This window comes from Passer domesticus, chromosome 1 (assembly GCF_036417665.1).
Source record: "Passer domesticus isolate bPasDom1 chromosome 1, bPasDom1.hap1, whole genome shotgun sequence".
Taxonomy (NCBI): Eukaryota; Metazoa; Chordata; class Aves; order Passeriformes; family Passeridae; genus Passer; species Passer domesticus.
In genome coordinates, this window is record NC_087474.1 from 127,417,024 (window position 1) to 127,443,030 (window position 26,007).

At 35.9% G+C, this 26,007-nt stretch overlaps 1 protein-coding gene across 2 annotated transcripts in view; it reads left to right on the forward strand.

Moving 5' to 3' along the window:
- Positions 1 to 26,007, forward strand: part of PREX2 (phosphatidylinositol-3,4,5-trisphosphate dependent Rac exchange factor 2) — a 168,750-nt gene that overhangs the window by 54,205 nt on the left and 88,538 nt on the right. For both annotated transcript variants that reach the window (XM_064388503.1, XM_064388513.1), the window contains exons 7-17: positions 3,824 to 3,957; positions 5,981 to 6,084; positions 12,717 to 12,866; positions 15,505 to 15,649; positions 17,315 to 17,415; positions 20,852 to 20,955; positions 22,286 to 22,335; positions 22,879 to 22,954; positions 23,685 to 23,757; positions 24,886 to 25,028; positions 25,180 to 25,272. In XM_064388503.1, the coding sequence (XP_064244573.1) occupies positions 3,824 to 3,957; positions 5,981 to 6,084; positions 12,717 to 12,866; positions 15,505 to 15,649; positions 17,315 to 17,415; positions 20,852 to 20,955; positions 22,286 to 22,335; positions 22,879 to 22,954; positions 23,685 to 23,757; positions 24,886 to 25,028; positions 25,180 to 25,272 (1,173 nt within the window). The remainder of the gene's footprint in view (positions 1 to 3,823; positions 3,958 to 5,980; positions 6,085 to 12,716; positions 12,867 to 15,504; positions 15,650 to 17,314; positions 17,416 to 20,851; positions 20,956 to 22,285; positions 22,336 to 22,878; positions 22,955 to 23,684; positions 23,758 to 24,885; positions 25,029 to 25,179; positions 25,273 to 26,007) is intronic.

Here is a 26,007-nt window from a genome sequence, read left to right on the forward strand (position 1 = left end):
GTTTCAAGAAAGATGATTTTGAATATGATGACTTTCTCACTTAATTTCCTAAGTGGTTTAATTTATTGGCCTGAATTCAGAACTTGTGTAGGTGGCTGTCTCAGTTGGAGAATGGCTCAGCAGCTCAAGGAGTCTGTCAGTAAAATTTGCATGGATGTTTCAGTGAGAGAAGAAAAAATAAAATTGTTGCATTTGTTGTAAGCTGGAAGCTGAACAACCCAATATGAGTCATAGGCCAACTTAGTGACAGTGGCATGGGGTATTCTGTTCCTTTCCATTCCAAATATTACTTGTTGATGTGATTCCATATCATCAAGTAATATCTTACCTGAGATATAGTCTCTCTCCTTACAGTGCTTTTTTTTTTTTGTTGATATGTCATGGTAGCCCACATTTCAGACCTCTCACCTAATCTGTTTCCTTAGTTAGAATCATAGGTGTCTGACTGACAGCCAAAGGTTGTCAGAAGCCAGTTATACCTAAATAGCCAGCAGGCTCCAAGATTTGATGGGCTTTTAATTTCCATACCAGCTATCCTCAAAGGGCACAGAGTGTTTGGTTGGGGTGCTTCCCACAGAAGAGGATTGCTGTACAGTCTTTAGTGACCCAGTAGGACAGATGGAGGCAAAATTAGTCTAGATTCACAGTATAAGCCTGCTTTGCAGGTTGTTTTTTCCCCCAACTGAATTATTTATGTGATTTGTTAGAGGATGATTAAAATAGGTTTCTTTCTACAATACATGGCATTTTCAAATTGACTGATTACAAAAGCACTGGTTTCACTGAAAATAGCCCATGATTTCTACTTGCAACTACTTTAAATATACAGAAGCATGAATAGCATAGTAGTAGTGATTTTACATTTAGGTTGAGCAGCTCTATCATCTCCTCTTACAAGCACTGAGTTTAAATGTCCGTGAAAACTTTGAAATAGCAAATTGCATTTCAAGTTCAAGTTGCTCATATTGGAAATTCCTGTGGTAGTTTCAGTGTGAACGCTTAATGAAAACACATATGTATCAGAAGGTTTTGGTAGTGAAAAATATTGTAGGTAGTGTAGTTCAGTTTTAGCTGTGCAGCAGAAAGTCTCACCTGCTTCTGGGATGAAGGTGATCCCTCCTATGTTACTGCAGCCTTGATCCTTCCCCCATGAGAGGGACAGCTTGGAGCTGGCTAAGTGAATTGTCCTACTGGGCGGGATATCAGCTGTAGCTTGGTGCTCCTGTTGAGAACCCATGGGAGGTTAAGGTGTAGCTCCATCCTTCAGGAAAACTTCTTATGGTTGTCAGCCCTTTGAATTGCATGGTAGGTATGGCAGTCCTTGTGTGTGCTGTCTGCTTCATCCTTCCTCAGGCATGTTTTTCATCTCTAAGGGATGTGGTGGAGAGCCATGCTCACCCCAGGTGTAGAAACAGCAGTGCTTTCGTATAACATGCCCTTCCATTTTTCTCCATTTCAGCTCCATGCCAACCTAAAGTCCAGAAACAGGCAAGTCCTATGTATTACATAGGCAGGGGAGTGACAGGGGATTTTTCTGCACTTGCACTGTTATGTAAGACAACAGGACGTGACTTCTGATCCTGTTTTATTATTCCCTTTGACTTCAGCAAATAAAACCGCCCTTACAAAATTCACCGACTTGCGACCACACCAGCATGGGTTGTGGTCTTGTCAGAAGGTATCTGAGAAGTGACTTTAACACTGTTCAGTCTTTGGATGAAATATCTCAGAGGGAAAAAAGTATCTCTAGAACCTTGTTTTCATCACCTAGCAGAATATTTTACAAAGGGAACAAAATTAAGAGGATAACAAAGGGTAGTAATGTAGGACAGAAATGCTCACTGCCATACCGTCACGTTGAGTCATGAATGAGGTGATTTTAAATAAGTCAGGTAGCCTGAATTATATATCCTTAAAATATGTATTAAATGTGCTGTTTTGTGACAAGATGTTGGTACAGTAGTAGATCTTGTTAGGACTGTTGGGTAAAGGTTGTGTTTTTCTATACTGAAAATGAAATTCTTCAATAAGAAAAGACAAAATTTTTTATAAATCCTTTCTATGAAAAGAATTCCATCCATTTTTAGAAGCTGAAACTTCTTGTACAATTCTGAAGCCTTAAGCTGATATTTTTTGGCTTCCTTACAAAAAACAACTATTTTTCTGCCAAGTTGAAGTTTTGTGTAAAAACAAACCAAGACTCTTTAGAAAGTATCCAACCTTTTAAAATGCAAATTGTTAGTAAGTACTATTCCAGCAAATTTGAAACACAGAATAAGATATTGTTTACCCTTTAATACATAAAAGCAATGAAATGGAATGGAAAAAAGTGACCTGTTTTTCTGTAATTATAGTCAACAAGCATTACACACAGCCCTAATTTATGCCTAATTTATATCACTGAGTGTGCTTTTAAAATGTTTCAGTGTTTGATTTTGAATAAAACTGTAAAATTAGCATGCTGGTACTGATGCTGTCTTAGGAAGGGAAATATGCTGTAGTGGCTATAGGTGACATTATTGTTGGCTTGTTTGATCCTGAATGGAAGCAGTAGTGGTTAGTTAATACAGATCCTGAAGTGGCTTTGCTTAGAGACCTGGATTGTGTTCCAGTGTGATGGTTGTGCAATCTCACTTATCTCTGTAAACAGACTGCATTCTCCTTAGGACAGTCTGAGCTATTGCTCAACATTCACAGCTGTGACATACAAAGGATGGACAGTAGGATGAAGAACTGTGAGAGCAGAATGCGTGATCTCTTCTTGGCTCTTAATTGAATCCATTTTTCTTTGGACTACTGTGGTTAGATCAAGAAGAGGAAGTAACTGCAGCTATCACATGCCTAAACCATTCAGAACATGTGTAGATGACAGGAGAGTCCTGGATTTTTGCAGGTTTTCCAAGCTGGCTTTGACTTCCTCAAGTCAGGAAACTCTTCAAACCATGGGTGTGTGCTTGATGCAGCCAGCACAATAGATAATAAAATTATCAATAGGCTGCATGTCTGAGTGGACATGCACATGGACAGCAGCTCTGTCCCACAGGAGCATAATTTTTCAGGCTAGCAAAATGCACCTCTGAATTCAAGGTAGGGATTCCTTGAGAGGTAAATTTCTCTTTGCAAGACATAGAAGTGCCATGAATTTTTCATATAATTTTTTTTACAATATCTTCCTTTGTTGAAATTGCTTCTCTTTCATTAAATTTTATGAAAATGTCTGATGGCCTTTTCACATGATTGATCTGTCTTGAAGCAACAATGAGGCATGGGAAGTTTAATCCAAAACATCTAAACCTTACCAGAATTCTGATGTCTGAGGAAGTATACTAGACAGTCTTAGCTGTACATGCCACTCTTAGATTTGCCTAAGTTTTATATCTTTGTGGTTTTTAATATTTGTTTCTGTTCTTAGCCTAATCTAGTGTAGAATTATCTACCTTTAGTGATGTTCAAGTACCAGGTTGCTTCAGCTTCCAGTTGCATCTTGGCACAGATTATGTCTTGTAATGCCCCATTTTCAGACATTTCTGAATAAAGTTACTGAGGATAGGAGTTATTGGATAAAGTTGGCTTGATTTTCAGGTGAGGTCTTTGCACAAAAGTAATATAATTTGGTAACTTTTTTGTGATTAAACTGTATCTATTCACAAAGCTAGTGTTAAACATAATGATAGATTATTACATAATTACAATGCAATAAATTATCATTACTTCTTTCTAGAGAATTGTTATGCTTGTGAATTTGTAAAAGAAACTTTTCCTTAGTTGATGCAAAGTACTTCAGCTCTTACTAAAAGAGTAATCTCTTTCCACTCAATTTTAGGGGTCCAACATCACAGACACGTGTACAGAAATGCTGCGAAGTGGACTACTACTGAAAATTTCAGCAGGAAATATCCAAGAGAGGATATTTTTTCTTTTTGATAATCTTCTGGTCTACTGCAAAAAAAAGCACAGGTAAATAACTACTTTCAAAAAGAATGTGTTTTTCTCACACTAGAGCTAATCATGAGTATGCTGTTTCATAAGAACCACAGCATCAAAGTTGGCATTTTTAGAAGAAACTTATCAACCAAAGAGAATTATTTAATTCAAGCAATTGGAAAAAAATATTATATGAATGCAGAATCCTGGTGGTGAAGTGTGGGGAAAAAGAATCTGTCTTGTCAGCCTTCTGCAGCAGGTTATATGTGATGGCCTCACTCTCTTCTAGGAAGTGTAAACAGTCTGAGTTTTTAGTTCAAACAGATGAGTATTCTAGCTTGTGCGATAAAATTAGTCTCTAAAGATTCAAGAGTTTCATGCCTTATATTTGTAATCAGGGAAAACATCTAGAAAGCTGCTGCTTGCTGCATTCCAAAGAGCAATTCCCTTAGTTCAGCAACAAGCTTCTGTACATAATGTTGTGAGGAATAAGAGTTCTCCTATGTACATATATCCCTCCCGATGCTCAAATTTGTCTCTTTAATCCAGAAGTTGTTTTAGAGTGGCCACTAAAGACATATTTAGAAAGATAGGGTAGATATCTGGGTAGATTTAAAAAAATTCTGATATTTGTTGTAGTTTATTGTCCAGCAATTACAAATAAGTTGCTGGTTGCATATTATCTTTTCAGTTGTCCTCCACTAAGTTGCATATTTTTGTAGCCATATTTTCAGTAAAATGCACTATTGCATGAAAATTTCAAAACGCATGAAAGGTTGTCTGTGGTTTGTTTAGTTTCAAACAATCATGTCCTTGGCTGCTACCATGGTGGCATCTCTACAGATATAGGACTAACTCAATTTAGAATATAATTTTCAAGTTTAAGATGGAGAATTACTTATTTCCTGCAAGAGACTTTAAATATTGATTGGCAAGTATGTAAAGAGAGAAATTGTGTTTTGGTAATTTTACAAAAATTGCCCTACATTTATGGTATGAGATATTTTAATGTAATTTTTAACCATCCTTTTGTGGCAGAGTCCTGTAAACATGGCATGTCATATTTGGGTTTACAGTTTTAAAACTCAGTTGAGCTATTGGATTTACTTACTTTGGAAAGGGGAAACATGTAGTACTGAAACTTTATGCTTTATGCTGGTTTTGCTTTTTGCTTTCTTTGTATTTTTGATATGTTACTCAATTTTTGAATGATAAATTTATGGTGTAGTGGAGTTATTTGTAAGGCAGTAGTAAAGTAATTATTGAGAGGCAGGTAATTTTCAGAAAATTAGTACCTCTTTGGAGTGGATTAAGGTCAAAATTCAGGAGATCCTTAATTCTTAGGAACTGACCTTCGTTTGAGATACAGTATTAATTATCATCATAGGCAAAAATGGATAGACAATAATCCCTGGCTTATCTGAGGTGTGAAAAGCTGTCTAGAACTGGGGTTCTCCAAAGGCATTGGCTTCACTGGGAGCAGTTACAGCAATGCTTTGGAACATATTGCAGTAAAACTGCCACAAACTTCAGCAATCCTTAATTGCAATTCTTGGTTAACCCTTACGTTAGGAAGGAAAGGTGTTGTCTTCATTCTTCCCTACATAAATCCCACTTATGATGCTAACATACGTAGGTCAAGATTTCTGTCCAAAGATGTTCTCGTTTAATTTTTTTCAGTCACACTATCCCCATGCTGAATTTCTAGACTAACAGGGAGACCACATCACTTAGGAGAAAAGGCTCTCCTTTTTTTTGCCTTGGGTGGCAGACAACAGCATATAGGTACCAAAGTGTTGGAGCAGAGCCTTTCCAGAGTGGGACTTTCCCGATGAGCTCTCATTCAGGCAGGAATTTGCAGCTGACTCTTACCAGCCATAACATCTTTGCATTTCCTTCAGCAGCACCCCATTCAGCAGCATTTTCCACAGTCCAGTTGCACAGCTATTTATGTGTTGTGATCCTCACAGTGGTCTCCAAATGCTTCATGTACAGGTAGCAGTGTAGAAACATAGAAGAAGGGAGTGGATGATCTGCTCATCTGCTCTTTTTTCAGGAGATTGAAGAACAGCAAAGCATCTACAGATGGCCACCGTTACCTTTTCCGGGGCAGAATAAACACAGAAGTGATGGAAGTGGAGAACGTAGATGATGGAACAGGTGAGTATATTTGTGTGGCTCATTTAAAGAGCCATTTTTTGAGGTGCTGAAATCAAATGCAGCTCCATGATTTCTTTGAGAATGGAGAATGCTCCTTGTATTTGGAGAGAAAGAGGAAGATGCTGCTTTAAAAGCATCTGTGCTTTTAAAGATGCTTTAAAGCTTCTGTGACACATCATTGCTTTCTGGGCAGCAATAGATGGCTATATTGTGCTTACATGAACAGAGTAATAAAATAAGGTGATATTTATTTCTCAACTGAAATTACATGTTTAACCACACTTTACAGCATTCCAGCACTCTTAAAAGGACTTATCCTTAGGTGCATGGTATATTTATAACAGCAAGTGGAGAACCAACCTCTGTTGGGATGAAACAATGTAAATGCTTACATTGTAACTTAAGGAAGGTTTTTTAAAAATGTCTTTAGGGATATAAGCCATAAGATTACTTGAAATTTTCTTGACATACATCAGTAAAGTGAAAACCCAAGGTATTCTTAGACATGTCAATTTCTGTTTTAGAAACTTGAGTTTAACTTTTGAGGTTAAAAATAATTACTTTTTCTTTTGCAATTAAAATATTTTGGGCTTTTTTAATGTAAAGCTAGAAAAAAAAAGTGGTATGTGTAACTTGCAGTGGCATTGCAAATATGTAAGTCTGGAGGGAATTTCTGTGAGTTATATATTGCTTTTCCTGATATTTTAAAGTAGTGTTAGGTTTGTCCTCTACTATGGATTCCAAGCATTTCTCAATGTAATTTTGTTCTAAAATTGAGCATTAATAACAATGAATTTACTTCTAAGTAAGCTTCATAGGAATTGAATGTGTCTTTAAAATTATTTTTTTTTTCTCTGTTCTTGAGTTCCTTGTGTTCAAAATAGTTTGCTCACTTCTTGTTTTACAGAGTAGACAGTAGAACTGACTTGGAGAAAAAATTGCCTATTGTTCTTATTGCAACAAAATAGTTTATTTGAAGGCTATTGTGTCTTTCCACCATCTTGTACTTTAAAGTCTTTCAACCTTTTTTCATGTGTTGTGTTTTTATTTTATTATTATTTTATAATTTTATTTTTGTCCTTTGGATTTTGTTTTTTTGATCAGTTTGCTTCTGTCTTTTGTCATTCACATTCAATTTTATAAAGATTTTGCATTAATAAATGCTCGGAATTCATGACTGAAGTGTCTAGAGCTGAAATTTTACCAGTGCCAGAATAATTACTGTAGTGCTGCAGCAAGGGATGTCTGCTACTAATCCCAGGATTGTTTGGCTTTTCTGAGAGCATTATTTTTCAGTCTTTTAATTTGTGTTCAAGAAGACCAGAGCAGAGTGTTTTGTGCAGTACTGGTGCCTAACCCATTATATTTTATACTATATTAATGTCTGAGAGTAGGACTGATAATTACTTTCTTTTCTGTGCTGAGTTTTATCTTACCATTTGTACAATTTGTTATATATTCAGAATTCACATCTTGTTCCCCAAAGCTCTTGCAATGCTTCTTGACTTGGTTCCATGAACAATGTTACCAATGAACCATTTAAGCTGTTATGAAAATAGTGAAAAATGCTGAACATAAGGTAGAGCACTGTGGTGTCACACTTGATTCATTGTCTTTGCTTACCAGACATTTTTTGTAAGAACTTCTTGACATCTGTTTTGGGTTATGTCCTTCACCAGGCCCACTGATTTAGTTAGTGATTTCAAGCTATCTATGTGTACACTGCAGTGAATTTCTTCAAGCCTCTTTGAGCTGAATATATTTTATTCAGTATTCTTTACCCTGCTATTCCCCTTTTCCAGCCTGTATCACTGCCCAGTGTTTAGCTTTATTTGTATAAAATCTCAGTGGTTTGTTTATGCAAAAAAGAGAGTTGATTATTTCAGTCTTTCCTGTCATGTACTCTTTGACTTCCTTTCATTTATTTTCGTTCATCTTCCTAAATGTGCTTTAGAAATACAAGGCAGTTTCCCTTTTTGCATCATATCACTTTCTAAGACAGCATCTCTTTGCTTCTAAGTGTTAACATCACAGTGTCCAGAGGATTATACCAATCTTCTTCCTGATGAATATTCCAAGAATTCTGTTACTATTAATCTTTAACTGACTCCTCCCTACATACTGTAATGCATTTAGTGTTGGCTTTAGGAAATGTTTCTTTGATCCTCTATCTGTCCTACCTTTCTTCATTTACTTGTTCTAGCTATTCCATCCTTGGTCTTTTTCACACTGTTCATTTTCCTTCCTGCCTGTTTGTTTTCTTCCTCAATGAATCTTCAATTATAATGTGGCTAAGTGCAAATAGTCTTCCTCTATGCAGACACCAGATTTCAGCCCCAAGAAATTTTGTTACTGTCCCCATTTCCTATAGCCTTGTACCCAGTCCTGGAGGGTTCATGCTTCCTTCCCCCTTTCTCTCTGAAAATCTCATATCAGATCTAGTCACTTTTATATACACATTTTTTCCAGGATCCATACTCCTTTCCACACTTTTGTGACATCATTAATAGTTTAGTTAGTCTGATTTCTAACTTATAAGAGTTGGTGGATGCTCAGTCCCTGGAAGCATTTGACGTCAGGTTGAATGTAGCTCTGAGCAACCTCATCTAGCAGAAAATGTTCCTGCTTATTGCAGGTTATTTCCTAGGGCCCTTCCAACCCAAACAATGCTATGATTCTTTTTACCTAGATTTTTTACTTATCACCACATTTTCTGCTTTTCCCATTTCAGTTTATCCAATATCCTAAGATTTATTTTTCCTTGTAATTACTGCTATTTCATCCCTCCTTTCTGTGGTTCTCTTTGGAATGTGGAAATTTCTGTGTTAATTCCCTGGCCTGTGACATCTTTCTTGTCACCCTCTCCTTTTATTTTTATTTAACTTTACCTGCTCTTTTCCTTCCTTGTGAGACTTCTGTATTCCCTCTCTTCACACAGATATTTTTTCTTTCACTCAATCATAATGTCCTTCTTTAACCTTTGTCTGTCCTGCTTTCTTTACTGTTCTCATTTGTTACACCCAGATGTCTTGTTTCTCATCCCCTGTAGTCATCCATGTTTGAGCAGTAGCCCAGTACTATTCTGCTGTTTTCTTTTCATCTCATTGCATTCCCAAGAGGAGTAACACAGTTGTCCAGGTGTCACTCCCATTAGCTTTGCATGTGCTTTTTTTGGTAGTGTATTATTTTATTCTCTTTAATCTTCTATTACCTATCACTTTCTCTAACTCCTAATTTACAGTGGAAGCTTTGGGTGCAGAGTACTTGTATTTTCATATCTGTGCAGGACTCCTTGTCATTCGCTCACTCCAGATGGATGTCTTTAAAGACATTGAAGACTATTCAGTCTAGATGATACTTCCACAGTTCCTTACTGCACATTTTGGGATCCCCTGCTCATTTTATATAAGGAAACATGGAACTCCAGGGAGCAGGGCAACTGAGAGTTTTTGCTCCCAGCATTGATAGATGTAGGAACGTAATCTTTGTTGTTTGTGAGTAGAAGCATAGAAATAGCAAAACAGATCCCCAGTGTGGCTTATTATCATGCTAATGACATGCCTACAGAAATTAACAAAGCTTTTTCTGAAAAGCAATTTTTCTTTGATGAAATTAGGCCTTGGCTGAGTAGTACAGTTGGTGTCAGCTTTCTTTTTTTTTTTTTTTGTTTCAGCACCATGAAGCACACTGTTTTTTCTTGATTGCGCTGATTAAAGTGGAATGCATATTACTATTTATGATCTTAAAATAATGTGGCTGTACAAGTATTAGAAAGGTGGTTTTATGGTAATCATATTCTTTCTTCTACACCAGTTTCTAAAATTCACTTTTAAGAGAAAAATACATTTCTAAAGGCATTCATCAGCCACTAAATGAATGGTACTTAGTTTATGAAGAAAAACACTTCAGACTTAGGAAATACTGGATTTATGTTTGCTTCTAGTATAGTAGTTCTGTCCTCTCTAGTTTTGAACTGAGGCACAATATAGAAAAAATGCAACATGATAAAAGTAGCTGAAAACTGCATCAAAAAGTACACATGGAGGGTGGCAGTTGATATTGTACAGAAATTATTTCCTTGGTCTTTCTGAGCATTGAAGCCCCTAAGAACCTCTAAGAAATGTAAAAGTACTTCAGTACAGAGACTTCTGTTTATTTTTTAAGGGAAGAAGAAAATTCTTTTGTATATGGCTGCAACAAATTGCTTCTTATTCATCACTCAAAGATATGAGTCTTGAATTTTGAACAATATGTTGCAGTTCAAATTACAAGCTTTAATGTATTACCAAGTCACATTAGAAGATGATGTCATCTTTCATCACCTTTCCTAGGGAAGTTGTAGGTTTAATGATTTGTTGATCCTGCTCATTCAGACTTTGCATGGGGCAAACGGCAGGCTCGTGCTCTTCTTCCTTCTGTAACCATTATGTCAGGTTTTGAAATTCTTTGTTTAGCCTGGCTGCCATCTGTGATTGTATTGATGTGAAGAATGTGCAGATGTGCAGAGCAGCTGGGCAGTCAGGACATGCACACCTCCTGGCTGGCCGGCAGCTCGTGACCAATAGCCGGGTCAGAGAAGGTAGGAGTTTATATGGGATGAAAGCATCATGCTGAACTGCTCCTGACTATGGATATTGGGTGTACTAGGGAGAAAAAATGGCTCATGGAAGCCTTGGAGAATTGTAGGAATTGCTCCCCTTCATGGGGAGTGTGAAGAGCAAGGGAGAAAGCAGATGTGTTGCAGTTGGAGACAGAGGCTGAAGTCCAAGTGGGCATCACTTGGAGTTTGTGGTGGAGTGAGGTGAGTGTGTTCAAACAGCCAGGGTGCTCCTGGCCCTGCAGTTACAAATCCTCAGATGCCAAGGAAGCTGCATATTTAAAAAGTCATCTCTACATTGAGAGATTCAAGTGTCTGGACACACCATTTTTTTTCTGATTTAAGCTACTAAGTTGACACCAAATTTTTGTCCAAAGTAGGGCAATCTGAATCCATTTGTGAGTCTGAGCCCTAATTTTTGATTTTGTTTTTGGCCACAATTTTAACAACTATGGTTCAGTGAACCAGTAATCATTTACCTACACAACGTGTCTTGTGATGATAGACATATAGTAACAAAGACCACAGGAAAATTAGGACCCTTTATTTTTAGATGTATTCACCTCCAACTTAATAAATAAACAAAGGAATCTTAACTTCCTCCAGTATTGTTTCTATCTGAGACTTATTTCTTGTCCTTGACTTTTGGGTCTGGTTTTCTAAGAATGCATGAATAATATGATGGGTAATTTTCAAGAAACAATGTTTTTAAAGAAACAAAGGATACTATGCATAGGCTATGCAATAAAAGTATGATAAATAGCTGAGTGGCATAAACATGATGTTGGGAAAATAACTTCATTTTTTCTCCTGTCATAGACTTGCTTGCACTTTTTTTACGTGCTTTGAGTACTAGAAAGTTTTGTTGGTTTAGAAATTAGCCATCAGTCTCATGATTTTCTAGTAGTGCCTGACATTTCCCAGCCCAGTACACAAAGCTTGGCTGCTTTCCATCTAATTAAAATGCAAAGTTATTGAAAGGATACTAGCATGTCTGCTGAGATTTATGATAAATCTTAGCAAGCATTTCAGCAAGGGTTTCAGTTTCAGAAAATCTCATCTCATCATAAAAACAGGGCTGAAAAAGTATTTACTAAAAGAAATGCTGTGTAGTTATTGCACTAGTTCAGGGTTGGCCTTAGGACTTTTTTGCTGCTTAATGAAAGTTTGTGGTGAGAAAATACTGACCTTTGCTTTTTCTTAATGTTTTGTATTGTAGTTGCTTGCTCTGCTTTTTTAGTCTGTGTTCTGTGAAAAAAAGATTATTTCTTATCATAAGGCATTTATTCCTCACAATTTTTTCCCCAGGAAAGGCATGTAATCCTAGTGAAGGATAGTTAGGGGATTAGTTTTGGAATTTCTAAATGAGATGTATGGACTAGCATGGTAAAATCAATTGCTATTGAGGTAAATATAGAGTAATAAGTAGTAAATAATTTGATTTCTATAGCATTGATATATTATTATTGATCTTTATTATATTCCAGTTTGTTTAAACTAGTTAGCATAGCTATTTTCTTATTCAGGTAACCCGTAAAGATTCACCAAATATCTGTGCTTTGATTACTTGTGACATTGAAATTGTATTTCCCCCCCTCTATATTTAGTCCTTTTTTACACTTAATAGTAAATCAAGTCAGTCAGCATTGCAACTCAGTAATTTAAGGGGGAAAAGAACATTGCTGCTTATTTAAGGAATTATTTATTTCAGTTTAACACAAAAGTACTCAAAAAGTATCATTATCTTTTCTTTTAATAGGACTCTGCTTGTTTTAGTGTTGACTTTATACCTTCTTCCATATGCTAGGCAAATCTCTGTTACACTTTACAAAGGACACTATTTACTAAAATTAAAACTACAGTTTATTAAGTTATAACATAGTTCACAGTGGCACAGATAAGTTTAAATTAATTTTTATTCTTCTGTTTTTTTCTGGGCTTTTATGTGTGGGGATAAGTTTTTAGTAATTGTGGCAACTATTGCTAATGTTTTTTTAAGAGTTGGTGCTCTTTAAGCAATTTTGTCTATTCCCAGCTGACTACCACAGCAGTGGCCACACTGTTATTAATGGCTGGAAGATCCACAACACGGCAAAGAATAAATGGTTTGTATGCATGGCAAAAACCCCTGAAGAGAAGCAAGAATGGCTGGAAGCTATTTTGAAAGAGCGAGAGAGAAGAAAAGGTAGGTCAATAAACTTCCTTGTGTTGCTCTGTCAGAAAGCCATACTGTATTTTTATGTTGAGATATAAAGCAAAACCAGCTGGTAGGCAAACTTGTCGTGCCAGGTTCAGCTGAAGATTTATGATTACCAGTCTGGGAAAAATGAATCAAACTTGTACTGGGAAGGGCATAATGTCTTGAATCATATATGCTGGTAGTAAATGCTGAGAAATGGGGAGATGATTTAATCTGTGATTTTACAGCTTATCCTCAACCAATATAAATTGTCATAAATTCATTGAGGCCTGTGTATTACCATGGTTTGTGGTATCTGAGGGTCTATCCTAAATGCCTTGTGGGATTTGTATGCACTGATTTCCTTTGTGACTGGCCATTGGAATCACTGAAATGAGCAGGCTTTTTGTGTTGGATCTTGATGTTGATGATCCAAACTGAAATGGTGCACAACACATCAACAACTCCGTCTTGGATGTATTGCCTCCTACCCAAGAAAGTAATCACCATTTCCACTCACCTTTGGAAAACTACTATCTTTCTGAGTAACTGAATTAAGGTGAAAGAATACTTGGATGAAGTATCTCAAATGTGACCACAAATAACTTCACATGTTCAAGGTGAACCCAGCACCAAGTAGATGACTGGAAAGGGAAAGATGATGCATCATCACTTTCTGGAGCTCATTTCGTTTGAAAGCCCAAATATCCTAATTAGTAATGCTATTTGGAGCCTTGATGTTGAAAGAAAATAGGACCTTGTATTTAGATCTGTGATTCTTTTCCTGATTTTTGTAGATTTTCCATCGCCTGTTGCAGTAACTGTTGGTTTGTGCCTCTCTTGTAGGTGGACACTAACAATATTTCCTTTGGTCTTTTAAAGTTGAATACTGGATGCTCTAGAATCTGTTGTAGGATCAGAGTTTCAAGTAGGGAGTCTCAGCACTGACTTATCAGTAGTGTCATCAGGAATTTGTAGCAGAAAAGCTAAAAAGATGCTTTAGAGGTCTAAACTGTCAACGCTTTTAAAATATGAAAAATGTTAAAAAAAATGAAAAAGCAGTGTGGTTGACATAGTGCCAAATGCAAAAACCCCAGGTTTGTCTGCTTCTTTGTAGGACCTTGTATGGAACTGACTAAAACATTTTCAATAAATCTTACTTCTCTGTTAAGTTTCATGTCTCCCTGAGGCTCTTGATGCTTTAGGCAAGAAATACAAAGAGTAAGTAGTAGTATTTTATATTGATGAATTCTGACAATTTCATACTAATCAGCTGAGCAGCTGGTAACAGAAATGAGTTGGAGCTAAACTTTGGCAAGCTGGAGGTCTGAGGTAGCCATCCCAAAGCCAGTGCATGTCTTAGGATTTTAGCATGCTAGATTTGTGGAAGCTTTCAGGTCCTGATGCTCTCAGTTGGTTTGCCACCAAGGAGAAAACCATGAAACCAGGAGGAGATGAGACATACATAGATTCCAATTTTAACACAGAATTGTCAAAAACCAAATGAGTTGGAAGACTCAGAGATTCGATGGACGTTTCAATGAGAGAAACAAAATCTCTATTTTTACTTGGAATCCATGTAGCAGAAGCTGAACAAAAAGGAGCTGAACCAAAAGGAGCCTAACAAATACTCTGAATTAAGTGATTTAGCAGAGTTTTCAGCTTTTGTAATAAAATTATAAACTAGGATCACTTTGTAGATTGTATTTGCTTGCTAGAGGAAATAAAAATGTATTGGAAACTTCTTACAGAAATTTTCTGTCAATTTGGTGGCTTTCTTGTAAACCCTTGAGGCATTCAGCAAGTTAAAAATTTATTTCAAAGGTGGTCATCTTTAAGATTGATGATGCTGTGATGACATTACTTGAAATGTCAATACAAATAACAGCATCAACATCCTATAAGCTCCAGAAGCTGTATATTAGTTAAGTTTTCTTTTCCCTGGGGTACTCCAAGTTTAATTTGTTTGTGTGACATCACTTCTATTTGGTTCATGGATGATGAGAGACAATCCTTGCTCTGTTCCCAGTACCACTGTTAGCTTCTCATGACAGACACATTTCTTCAGGCGGTATTTTCAGAGCTAAAGAAGTACCAGACCCTTACTCAGATGGAATATCATAGCATGACTTGGTTTGAAGGGGGCCATAAAGATCTAGTTCCAGCTCCCCTGCCAAGCCTGAATGCTTTTGTGGAAAGTGGGTGAATTATCTATTTGAAATTAGCATATGTATGCCTGATAACTTCTTACTACTATTAATTGGAAACTTGAAAAATATTCCTTTTAGTGAAGATCTTTTTATTATCACATGGTAAGTGCAAAACCAAGGCTCCTTATTTTACGCTTGTGAAGACATGACTACTCCCTTGCAAATGTTCATATACTGGTGTCAGTTATTACTACAAAATAAATGGTAATGTAGATAGACTAACAAATTAACTTCTCTGTGAGAAAAAATATCTTTTGGTTATGCTTTATGAAGATCAGATGTTCATGCTTTAACTTGATCATGAGAAAATAATGAAAACCAGTTCTTTAACTTTTTTTTGTATGTAAAATATCAGTATTGCTTTTCCATTTCAGGAAAGATACTGAAATATAACGGCAATGTCGCTTCATAAAACGTTAATGTATTTTTGGCAGGTTTAAAATTGGGCATGGAACAGGACACTTGGGTGATGATCTCTGAGCAAGGAGAAAGATTGTACAAAATGATGTGCAAACAAGGGAATCTCATCAAAGACAGGAAGAGGAAATTAACCACTTTCCCCAAATGCTTTCTTGGAAGGTATTATATGTCTTTGATAGAATGCATTCTTACCATCTAAACCCACATTTTAAATCTTCTTTGGGATTCTGTAGAAACCACACTTAATTTGTAATGTCTGTTAGGCCTATTTGAATCACAGAATTTAGCCAAAACGTAAAGTGGTCTGCCTGAAATTTATGAATGTGATCTTGTTTTGCAAAGTAGTTCTATTAAAGAGATAATAGATGCAAAGGGCATGATGAAAATATGGAAATACATCAAGTGAGTTAGTTTCTCTCAAAAAATAATTACCAACTTTTTAAATGCATTTGTTTCTGGAATGACTAGTTTGGAGTGTAAAAATATGAAAATATGGAAATGCATCAAGTGAATTATTTTCTCGCAAGAAATAATTCCTAACTTTTTTAATGCACTTTGTCTCTAGAATGAGTAGTTTGGAGTGTAAAATTTTATTTATTCCACCTAAGTAAACTTTGTCTCTTAAAACAGCTTCTGTCCTCCTCTTGCTTGTAGGTCAGGAACAGAGTTAGTAAATAAGGTTTACGTGTTTAAATTATCAGGAGGATCTTTATAATGCCTTATTATGCCTATGGCTTGAGAAGACTGAAAAAGAAATAGATGCCCTAAAAGTGCGTGTATTAAAAAAATCATTTGGGAGACAAAAGGGTTATCACTTATTTCATTTGGCTGTAAGTTAAGGATGAAAACTTTCGACCATAAGTTAAGTGTGGAAAGAATTTTTATAACATAGAGTGTTTTGCACAAAAAGTTGTTGAGAAGATACCACTGGGTTCAAAAAGGGAAATAAAAGTTGGGAGATTCTCATACACTGTCAGAAGTGGCACAGTTGAAGAGAAGTGAAATCAGGATTAATCATTAATTAATCAGATTAATGATTCAGTTACAGTAGAATCATGTTTCCTCAGGGAAGTTGTTGGATGCAGGTGAAGAACACACTCATGCTGAGGAGCCACTTAAATCTACCATCAAGTGGCTTCTTTCCAGTGCTATCTTTGGAGTGAACTGTTTTGAAGAATGCTTTTGCTGGTCCCAGGGTCACGAGTTAAAACCCATGAATGTGAAGGTTGCACTGCCTCATTGCCCTTTTCTTTTGATTTGTAACAAGATCATCTAATGTGCTGTAGATCCAATGTCTCTGAACTGCATCAGCTTTGCTTTGGTAGAAACCAGGCATTTTCAGCACATTAATATAGATGTGGTATATATGCTCTGGATGTCAATATGTTTGACACACCTTGGAAGTAACAAGCCTACTGTTCTGTCACACTGTGGTTATGCTCTGCCATCATGGCATACCTGCCATGGGCAGGTGCAGTAGGAATGGTTGGGATTTCCCTATATTGGTCTGTCTGATGAAATGCAGCTATGCTAGTTGAGGATATCCCAGAAAACATGATAAATCTTTACCATCTGCCAGATTAACTTCATGCGTGGAAAACTTCTGAGGAGAAAAGACATCTCATGGGAAACTGTATGTGGTTATGTCAAAATAACAGAAAAGGTGCAAAGAGTGAGTTTTTTAAAGGTGGTACAACATTTTGAGCATCATTGGGCTAAAGAATCATTTACAAGACTAGTAAGAAACACTGGTAATTAGTGAGGTACATGCAGTAAATCTGGTGGTATGAGATACAAAGTTTGTTTTCTGTATCTGTTTTTCAGTGAATTTGTGTCCTGGCTGTTGGAAATTGGAGAGATACACAAGTCTGAAGAAGGTGTTCATCTTGGCCAAGCTTTACTAGAGAACGGAATTATTCACCATGGTAAATAGAGTTAGTTTTAACTTACTTCTTTTCAAGATAATTGTTGTAACTAGAATGGACTTAATTTTATTTGACTAAAAGATGGTCTTGTTAACACAAGACAGCTTGTGGAATCTGCATTATATCCTTCCAGGGGCCTCAAGGGGCCATTGTCCATGTCTACAGCAGATTTACTGGGAAAGGCTCCACTGATTTAATCAGATTTCCTCTATGCTGTTGGGATCACAACATTGGGAAAAAGGACCTAGAGAAACATTGCTGTTCTTTTGTAAGCAAAAAGAAATTCTGGGGAAACGCAGAACAGAACACTGCTTGTAAGGATTCTAACCCTTATTAATGCCAGGCATTTTACGGAAGGTGTTCAGCTAAGAATTTTACATGACAGTGAGTCACTGGGTGTAAGTAAACTGGAGAAACTTCTGGTTTTGAAGCCATGTTGTACAGAATCACATATCATAGGTACAGTCACTCAAAACAAAGCTGTCAAGACAGTTACTGTGCCATCATAGATCGAGGGTGTAAATTTAGATGGACTCTTTGATAATATACATTTTAGTACTTCTGTACTCCAGCCAGCAACTAATTTAATACTTAATTTAAGTTCTTTGCAATGATTTTAATGTCCTTGACTGGAAAGAAAGTGGGAGAAACATAGTGTTACTGAGCTGTGAGTGTTTTAAACATACGCAGAGTAGGAGGAAAAATATTAGGGTTATTAATCAGTAGTCATGTAGTTGTCATTCCTTTAATGTCAGTCTACATGATTTTCTTCCACCATCATTCAAATGTCAGATGCTATTATGTTTACTACACACACTGAACTGTTTTCAATGGAATGATTCTGTTGCCAGAGATTCTTCTCCTGATCTTGTAATTTATATCCTAAATACACCCATAGATTTTCTCAATGCAAAGTTAAATGAATATTGTGTAACTTCATGAGATAAAAGGGTAATTATATTAGAGCACAGAAATGTGAGCCAGACATGCTACTTTGAATAGTGAATCCAGCTGTAGTTCACTGAAAATAGCATTCCTAAAATAAAGTTGAATGAACCATCTGTTTTCACAGAGGGAGCAAGGGAGGAAGAACGTTTGGCTGTTATTTACATTGCAAATATTGTAGAGGCCTTTGTTGAGAGCTTGCATATTCAGTAGGCTGGCCATTATTGTCACTATGCTGGAGTTCATTCTACAATGACAGAACCATGTTGTGATAGACATTGTTGTATTTCCTCATGTGTGAACTCTAGCAAGCAGAAAAGTTGCAGTTTTTTCCTTTTTGTATTCCCTCCACTTTTATATAAGGGGAAAAATCTGTTTGTATGCTGCTATTTTAAATATACCTTGTGGAATTCTCTGATATCTGAAATGACAGATACCATTCAATGGAGTGAGGTAATTTGTCCACTTGCTGCAGCTGATTAGAGATGGAAACCTTGTTTCAATGTATTAAGGACCTTTGCAGTTACAAAAATAAACTGAATATCAGATAGTTTTAAAATGAATAGGTATTTATGTGGCTGTGCAGTTTCTTGGACTGATGTAATGATCTGATTTTAAATTACCTTGGCAAAAAAAATTAAAAGAGCAGTTTAAACCTTAGTGTATGCCATATAAATACCTTTCCCAGCATAAATATGGGTACAGTGTTGGAAATGACGCACAAAACAACTTGGCCTTCCTTGTTTTAGTGGTAATGCAGCTTTTTGTGAGCCTAAGTTTTTGAAACCCAGCATGTCCCAGCTCTGTGGAGCTACTCCCTTAGTTCCTGGCACACTGTGGTAAGTTGGGACGGAGTAGTACTTGTGTTCCTCTGACGGCGTAGCCTGCTCTGTGTGTCACGTGCATGCAAGAAAGGAAAGGTGCTTTGTCATCCTGGTTCCCTCCCAGCACATCCCTGTATGACTGAGGAATAATTTGGCTTTAGGCAAAACTGTCTTGATGGTTTTTTTTTATTTTCGGAACTTGCTGGGGTTTTTAAACTTTTTATTTGTTCATCTATTGGATTACATTATTTTTCTTCAACAGTAGGAATATTTTTTAATTATAGAGCTAGAAGACACCTTTTTTCGTAGTTAAATGGTCACAATCCATTAAAATTCACATAGATACTTATGTTAGGCATTGTATGTGAAAGTTTTGTGGTCTGTATCTCATGTATTTAGAGGCAATGATATGTAAAAGAGCTTAGGAATTATTTTGAATAACCATCAGTTCAAGGCAATTGGAATAGTGTCCTGGGCTTTACTATTAGTAGATACATAAAATGCAGGTAGAGATGTTATTTTGCTCTTGCACATGACGCTGGTGAAACCAGTTAATATATGGAGTTTTTATGTCTGTGTATCAGATGATGTGTGGAAATACTGAGGAACTTGAAGGGGCATGAAAAACGACATAGATGGAAGGCATCTCACTATACAAAGTTTATGATGCTTAACTAAATTTTTGGAAGAGAATTATGTATGATTGCTTAGTCATTTGCTCTAGGAAGGCATGTACAGAATTACCTAACTCTCTCAGGTGTGTTACTCTGATAAATGAAGACATTACAGCACCTTCCTTTATCAGTTGATGACATGGAAATTGACTTTCAAAATTAAAGCATACAACTGCAAGTAAAACTGTAATTAATAAAGTAGTTATCTTAGGATGGTGATAATGCCTAAGCCTGTCCTCTACCATCAAATGGATCAGCTGTTTTTCAGAAAGATTTGCAGCTGTGCAGTTTCCAGGAGAACCTTTGTATCCTATGATAGCACTTGTTTTGATGAAACACTTGAAGTTGTTTAGTTTGTTGCTGGAATCTTGTGAAACTCTGGAAATCCACCTTTTAAGATCCTTTTCCCCAAGTCTTTGTGAAAATTGATTATCAACATCTTCATAATAATTGCCAGTCTCTCGCACTTAGGATGTTTAGGTGACTGTATATAGACCGAGACATTCGTCTCTCCTTTGTTCCCACTGCAAGACTGGTCAAATGTGTTGTGAAGTGTTTGTATATTTACTGAATCATCTGAGATTGGCCTCAACAAGAATGAGGACAGAAAATAATGTGGAAAAATAATATGAATAGTTGCAAAATAAGTCTTATTTGGCTATTTGCTTGATAAGCTCTGCAAAAGCACTGAAGACTAAAAGGATTTGAGTGCCTAATTTTTCATGCTGTCCCCTGCCTGTCTTCCTTATTATTTGCCCTGTGACTTCAAACTGTTTGTTTTCTTCTGTACTAAAATGTTGTAAGAAACACTGTCACCAGTGGCTTAAAGGAGCTTAGGGCAGATGATCTAACTGGGCTTCCTGGCCTCCTTGTTTGAAATCTACCCATTGCTGTGCTTAGGACTCTTATTAGAAGAAATGATCCTTTGTCTCTCTCTCTCCTTGGTTTCTTCAGAAAGTCATCTAACAATGCCTTGTTTTTCTTTTAATTTAGTTACAGATAAGCACCAGTTCAAACCTGAACACATGCTGTACAGATTCCGATATGATGATGGAACATACTATCCCAGAAATGAGATGCAGGATGTGATCTCCAAGGTACAGAATAAAATAGTTGCTATTGTTAGGAAGAACACATCAGAAACTGAGATTCTGCTTGAAAAGTAATGTAAGATTTTCTGGGAGAAACAGCATCCCCTCACAGTTACGACTCTATATTTATGTGAATCAAGTTCAGTTTTCCATTTGTAAGCTTTTGGTTAATTTTTACACATTTCAAATACAAAATGACAGTTTACTATTATGTAGTTATAGTTGCTATTCAGTGGTTTCCTATGCAGGATGCATTGCTCGTGTTTCTGGGTAATCCTGAAGCTGAGATTCAGTCTATTGTATTTTTTACTCCCTTCTTATAGATATGAAGATATATGTAGGAAGCTGATTTCAAATTTCTCTAAAATCTGAGTGTCCTTTATTAGTGTCCTAACTAGGCTGTAAATCTATAGTCACATAGATGTTTAGACATAATAGGTTATACTACCCATCTGTGTTACTGACAACAATGAAAAAATTGATCAAAGTTTCCTTTAAACTCGTTAGTATTCAAATTTGTCATGATTTGGAGTCAGTAGAAAGTGTCTGCATTTGGGTTTTACACTGCAGTGTAATTTAATTTTTGCTGCAATATAATTTGATTTTTGCTCCACTTGTTAATATAAAGTGCACCTAAAGTAATCTACAATAGTGAGCTCCCAGGCAGAGCAAAGTAGGATGGAATCTAATTTGACACAACTTCTAGTCATTATACTTGCATATTGTAAACATAATTGCTTTTTGATAGTTTCCTAAGTAATACTAATGTGTTTTTCTTTTTTAAAATACAATTTTCTGATGGTAGTTTCTTAAACTACTGCAGATGTATAATTTATTTGCTTTTAATAGAAAACATCTCTAATCTTTGAATCGTTTTGCATTTTTATAATTGATTAGTTATAATTCTAATTTGTAAGCAAAGTATTGATGCATATAATGAAATGCAGTGGTTTTCACTTTAATTACACAGTTGTGTGCAGAATAGCAACCACTGTTTGGGACAGCCTTAATACATGGAAACGTTGATTTATTTTTTGTGTGCTTTTCTTTCTAAGTATTTCGACCCTTCAGAATGCTTCCTTAAAGCTAATCTGTTTTGCATGTGTCTCAGTAAGTGTAGGTTAGATTGGAAATGTTTTTTGTTCTCATAATTTATTCATCAATATTTTTATCGGCAAACATTGTTTTGGCACGTGAAAATACATAGAAATTTGAACAGATCTTTTCACTGTGTGAAGGAAATCCATTGACAGCATTCAGGCTTCCTTACTATATCCCTGCCTCTTGTCTGTGATGTGAATGTGTGGTTAACTCACCACCTCTTTCTCTTTAACAGGGTGTACGACTGTACTGTCGCCTTCACAGTCTCTTTACCCCAGTAATTAGGTGAGTCCAGTTGGAAAATCTTGAGGGAGTCATTTGGAACAAGTACATGATCTGAAGATGCTGTGTTTGAATGTAGGAACCTAACCCATCCTTTCAAGATTGTTGTTTTGAGAGTAATCAGCTAAGATTGAAATGCTGTCAAGATAAAAAGCATAACTGAACCACTAAATGGCTGCTAACTGTTCAGTATAACTTTTTAAATGGCCTTCTAGAGCCTCCTAGGTCCTGATGGATATGCTTATATGTATATATTAATGCACTCCTTTACTAATACACCATTACCTCATTTGAATAGTCCCAGAACAACTCACCTGCCTTTATACTCCATTGACAATATCACCCAAATAAGATGTGATCAGCCTCCTCCTTTCTGTCTATAAGAAAGACTTAATTTGCTATTTTTTCCTCCTGAGAAAACTTCTCAGTCATTATTAAGTGCTCAATTCATGCTTACACTAACTTGCTTATAAACTGCATGTATTTTTCTCTTTCTTCTGAGCTTTTGTTTGATTTTGAAAAATTGTTTTGTGTTATTTTGAACAGGGATAAAGACTATCACTTGAGAACCTACAAATCTGTGGTTATGGCTAACAAATTCATAGATTGGTTGATTGCCCAGGCAAGTAGACATCTTTGTATTTATGTATGTTTTGCATTTAAATTCTGATTTGAAAGCTAATGATATACCAAGAACAACATACAAACACTTTGTGTCGTGTAATCCTCTTAAACCAGTAAAGTAACAGAAATCAGGTATGCTTTTCATCTCTCTTCTGCTTATCTTCCTGATCTGAAATTGAATTGAAATGTTCTGACGACACTTAGCTTTGTGATTCAGCATATAACACTGTCCATGGCTTAAAATGAAATGAAACGAGAAACTCTAGATTACTGACTAGATGAGCAAAAGTCAGTACCAATTTGCTGCCATCAATTCTGTTTCATTTTAAGTGAACGAGAAAAAAACGCATGGTATCCTGTTCAATCTGTCAACATGCACTAGTTCCATAAAATAAAAGTTTAAAACTTTGATGCTTATAGGTTCTATTATGCTCAATTTTTATGAGCAGTCTTACTGAAGTATTTTCCTATTTATTTGTAATTATAGAGTGTTATAGTATATAAAGGTCTCTTCTAACTCAAACTGCTCTCTGATTCGATGATAAACATGTATATACTGGTGTGTATATATATATATATATATATATGCTAGAAATGTATACATGAAGGTGGTGGTGGCAAATGTAATCTACAGTAATTGCCATCCCTGTGGGATTATGCCATTTTGCACAGTTTCCATTTTGCTAATATTCTAAAATACATTTAAAAAATGTACTGTGTTTTAACAGGGGGATTGCCGGACAAGGGAGGAAGCTATGATATTTGGTGTAGCTCTTTGTGATAATGGGTTTATGCACCACGGTAAGTAAATACATTCTGTACAAGCTATGCTTACTTTCAGTTTAATGTTATCTGCACAGTTGGATGGAAATGCAGGAGCTGATAAAGATATTACAGAACAGATGGAAAGTTCTTCTATTGTGTCACTAAAGAGATTGATGCTACAGTCTTCAAGAAAAAAATAGCTATTGTATACTCTGGAAATTATATCCAATTTTATAGCAATTGCTGAGGAATTAATCCGCTAAAGGATCTAGTGGGGGCAGTTTTATTAGTCACTTTGCAAGAAATGTCTTCAGAAAGTAATGCATGTTGGCACTGATGAGACAATAAAAAATAATGTAAGAAAGAAATGTGAGATTTTTGGGGGAATTAATAAGGTATGAAGGAGCATGACTCCAAAAAAGTGGTGACAATGGGAGAAAGTGGCTTGGAGATAAATGAGAAAATCTCAAAGATAGCAAAGAACAAAGGAGGGAGAGGAGACCAGAGATATGTGCAGCACCAAAATTAAGGTGAACAAGGAGCCATTTAATACCATCAGAGGGAAGATTTCAGTGAAAGGATTGAAGTGGTAGGTCATTTACTGAAATGAAAAGAGGAAGAAATATTTTTTATCAGTTTGATTACACAAGGGGTTGAGAACATACTCTGTGGTATTGTTTATTCTTTTTCCTTTGAGTTTTGAACACATAAGCTGCATCCATTGGCTGTTCTGCTTGCTTCCACATCCCCAGCAAATATGTTTCTAATTCTAAACCCAGCATGCTTCACTATCTGGAGAATTCCAGAACTTGGTGGTGAGCATCTTCAGCAGCTGTCCAGCAGAACTTTTCAAAATAATGTTTTAAATCCCTTTTAGGAAGAAACCTTTTGCTTAGTATTTTCAATAAAACTATTTCAGGCAAATGCATCTTTCTCAGCTTGGTGGAATCCAGATGTTGTAGTTGAAAAAATGAGCTTAGTGATTCCAATCTCTCTGAAATGAATCCAAATAACAATTGTTGTCCATGATTCACACACAGAAAAATATTTTGCTAGCATTCGATATGTGTATGCATGTTCAGTATTTAATGGTTAATGAGAGACATGATATTCAAAAGTTCAAAAGAAAATAAAAATTAATATGTCTGGGTTTCTGTCATACAGTGTTAGAGAAAAGTGAATTTAAAGATGAACCACTGCTGTTCCGGTTTTATGCGGATGAAGAAATGGAAGGATCAAATATGAAGCACAGACTCATGAAACATGATCTGAAAGTAGTGGAAAATGTCATAGCCAAGTCATTACTGGTGAGTGAAACACTATCACTGTGTGCTTTGATGAATAAACAAATTCGTCATAATGACAATATATTAGGACAATTTATTGTTACTGAATGAAGACATACTTCAGTTTTTATTAATGCCTTTCTGAACAACATTTAAAAAAATTTTTTTACAGATTAAATCTAATGAAGGAACCTATGGTTTTGGTTTAGAAGATAAAAATAAGGTGCCAATTATTAAAGTGGTGGAGAAAGGATCCAGTGCTGAGGTATGGAATATTATAAATTATCTTCCCTGTTTTATTTACTTTGATCATATATGTATGTTCTGTACATCATGTAGGAAAGTCTATAGTAGTAGAAGGTGACAGTGAACACTTACCAAGAAAGCTGAATCTTTCCCCTTTTTCCCTTTTTTTTTGTTTGTGTGTTTTGTTGTTGTTCTTGGTTTATTTGTTTGTTTTCTTTTTCGTTTTTTGTTTTATTTAAAATATTGTTTTGACCATTATTTTGACACTTATTTTCTGCTCAGCTAAATTGTCATATTGATTGATGATATAAAAGTTGTCATTTTAGTTTTATGCATTTTATACTATTCCAGTGATGACGTTAATCATAATTGAAATAAACATTATTGGTAGAACATGAAATGGGTATATAGCTAGTCTGTGAATTGCAGTTGATATATTTCATAGTAAAGGATATATCAAGCTTTAGACAAAATCTGGAATTTGAGACTCTGAATGAATAAATTACAGCGTTCCTGTTTGGTGGCATTGCTTTTAGATTCTCTTTGGGTTAATTAATATTCTACTGAGCAGCATGGGAGTCCCTGTATATGTAAAGATAAAGTATGATGCTCTTTCATGAGAGAAAAACTTGGACTTAGATTTCAAGGCTTTCTAAATCTCATAATAGAGTACAAATTTAAATTATAAATAGACAGAGCAAATGAATAATATAATTCAGCAACAGAGCTAAATGAGGTGATTTCTAGCAGTCAG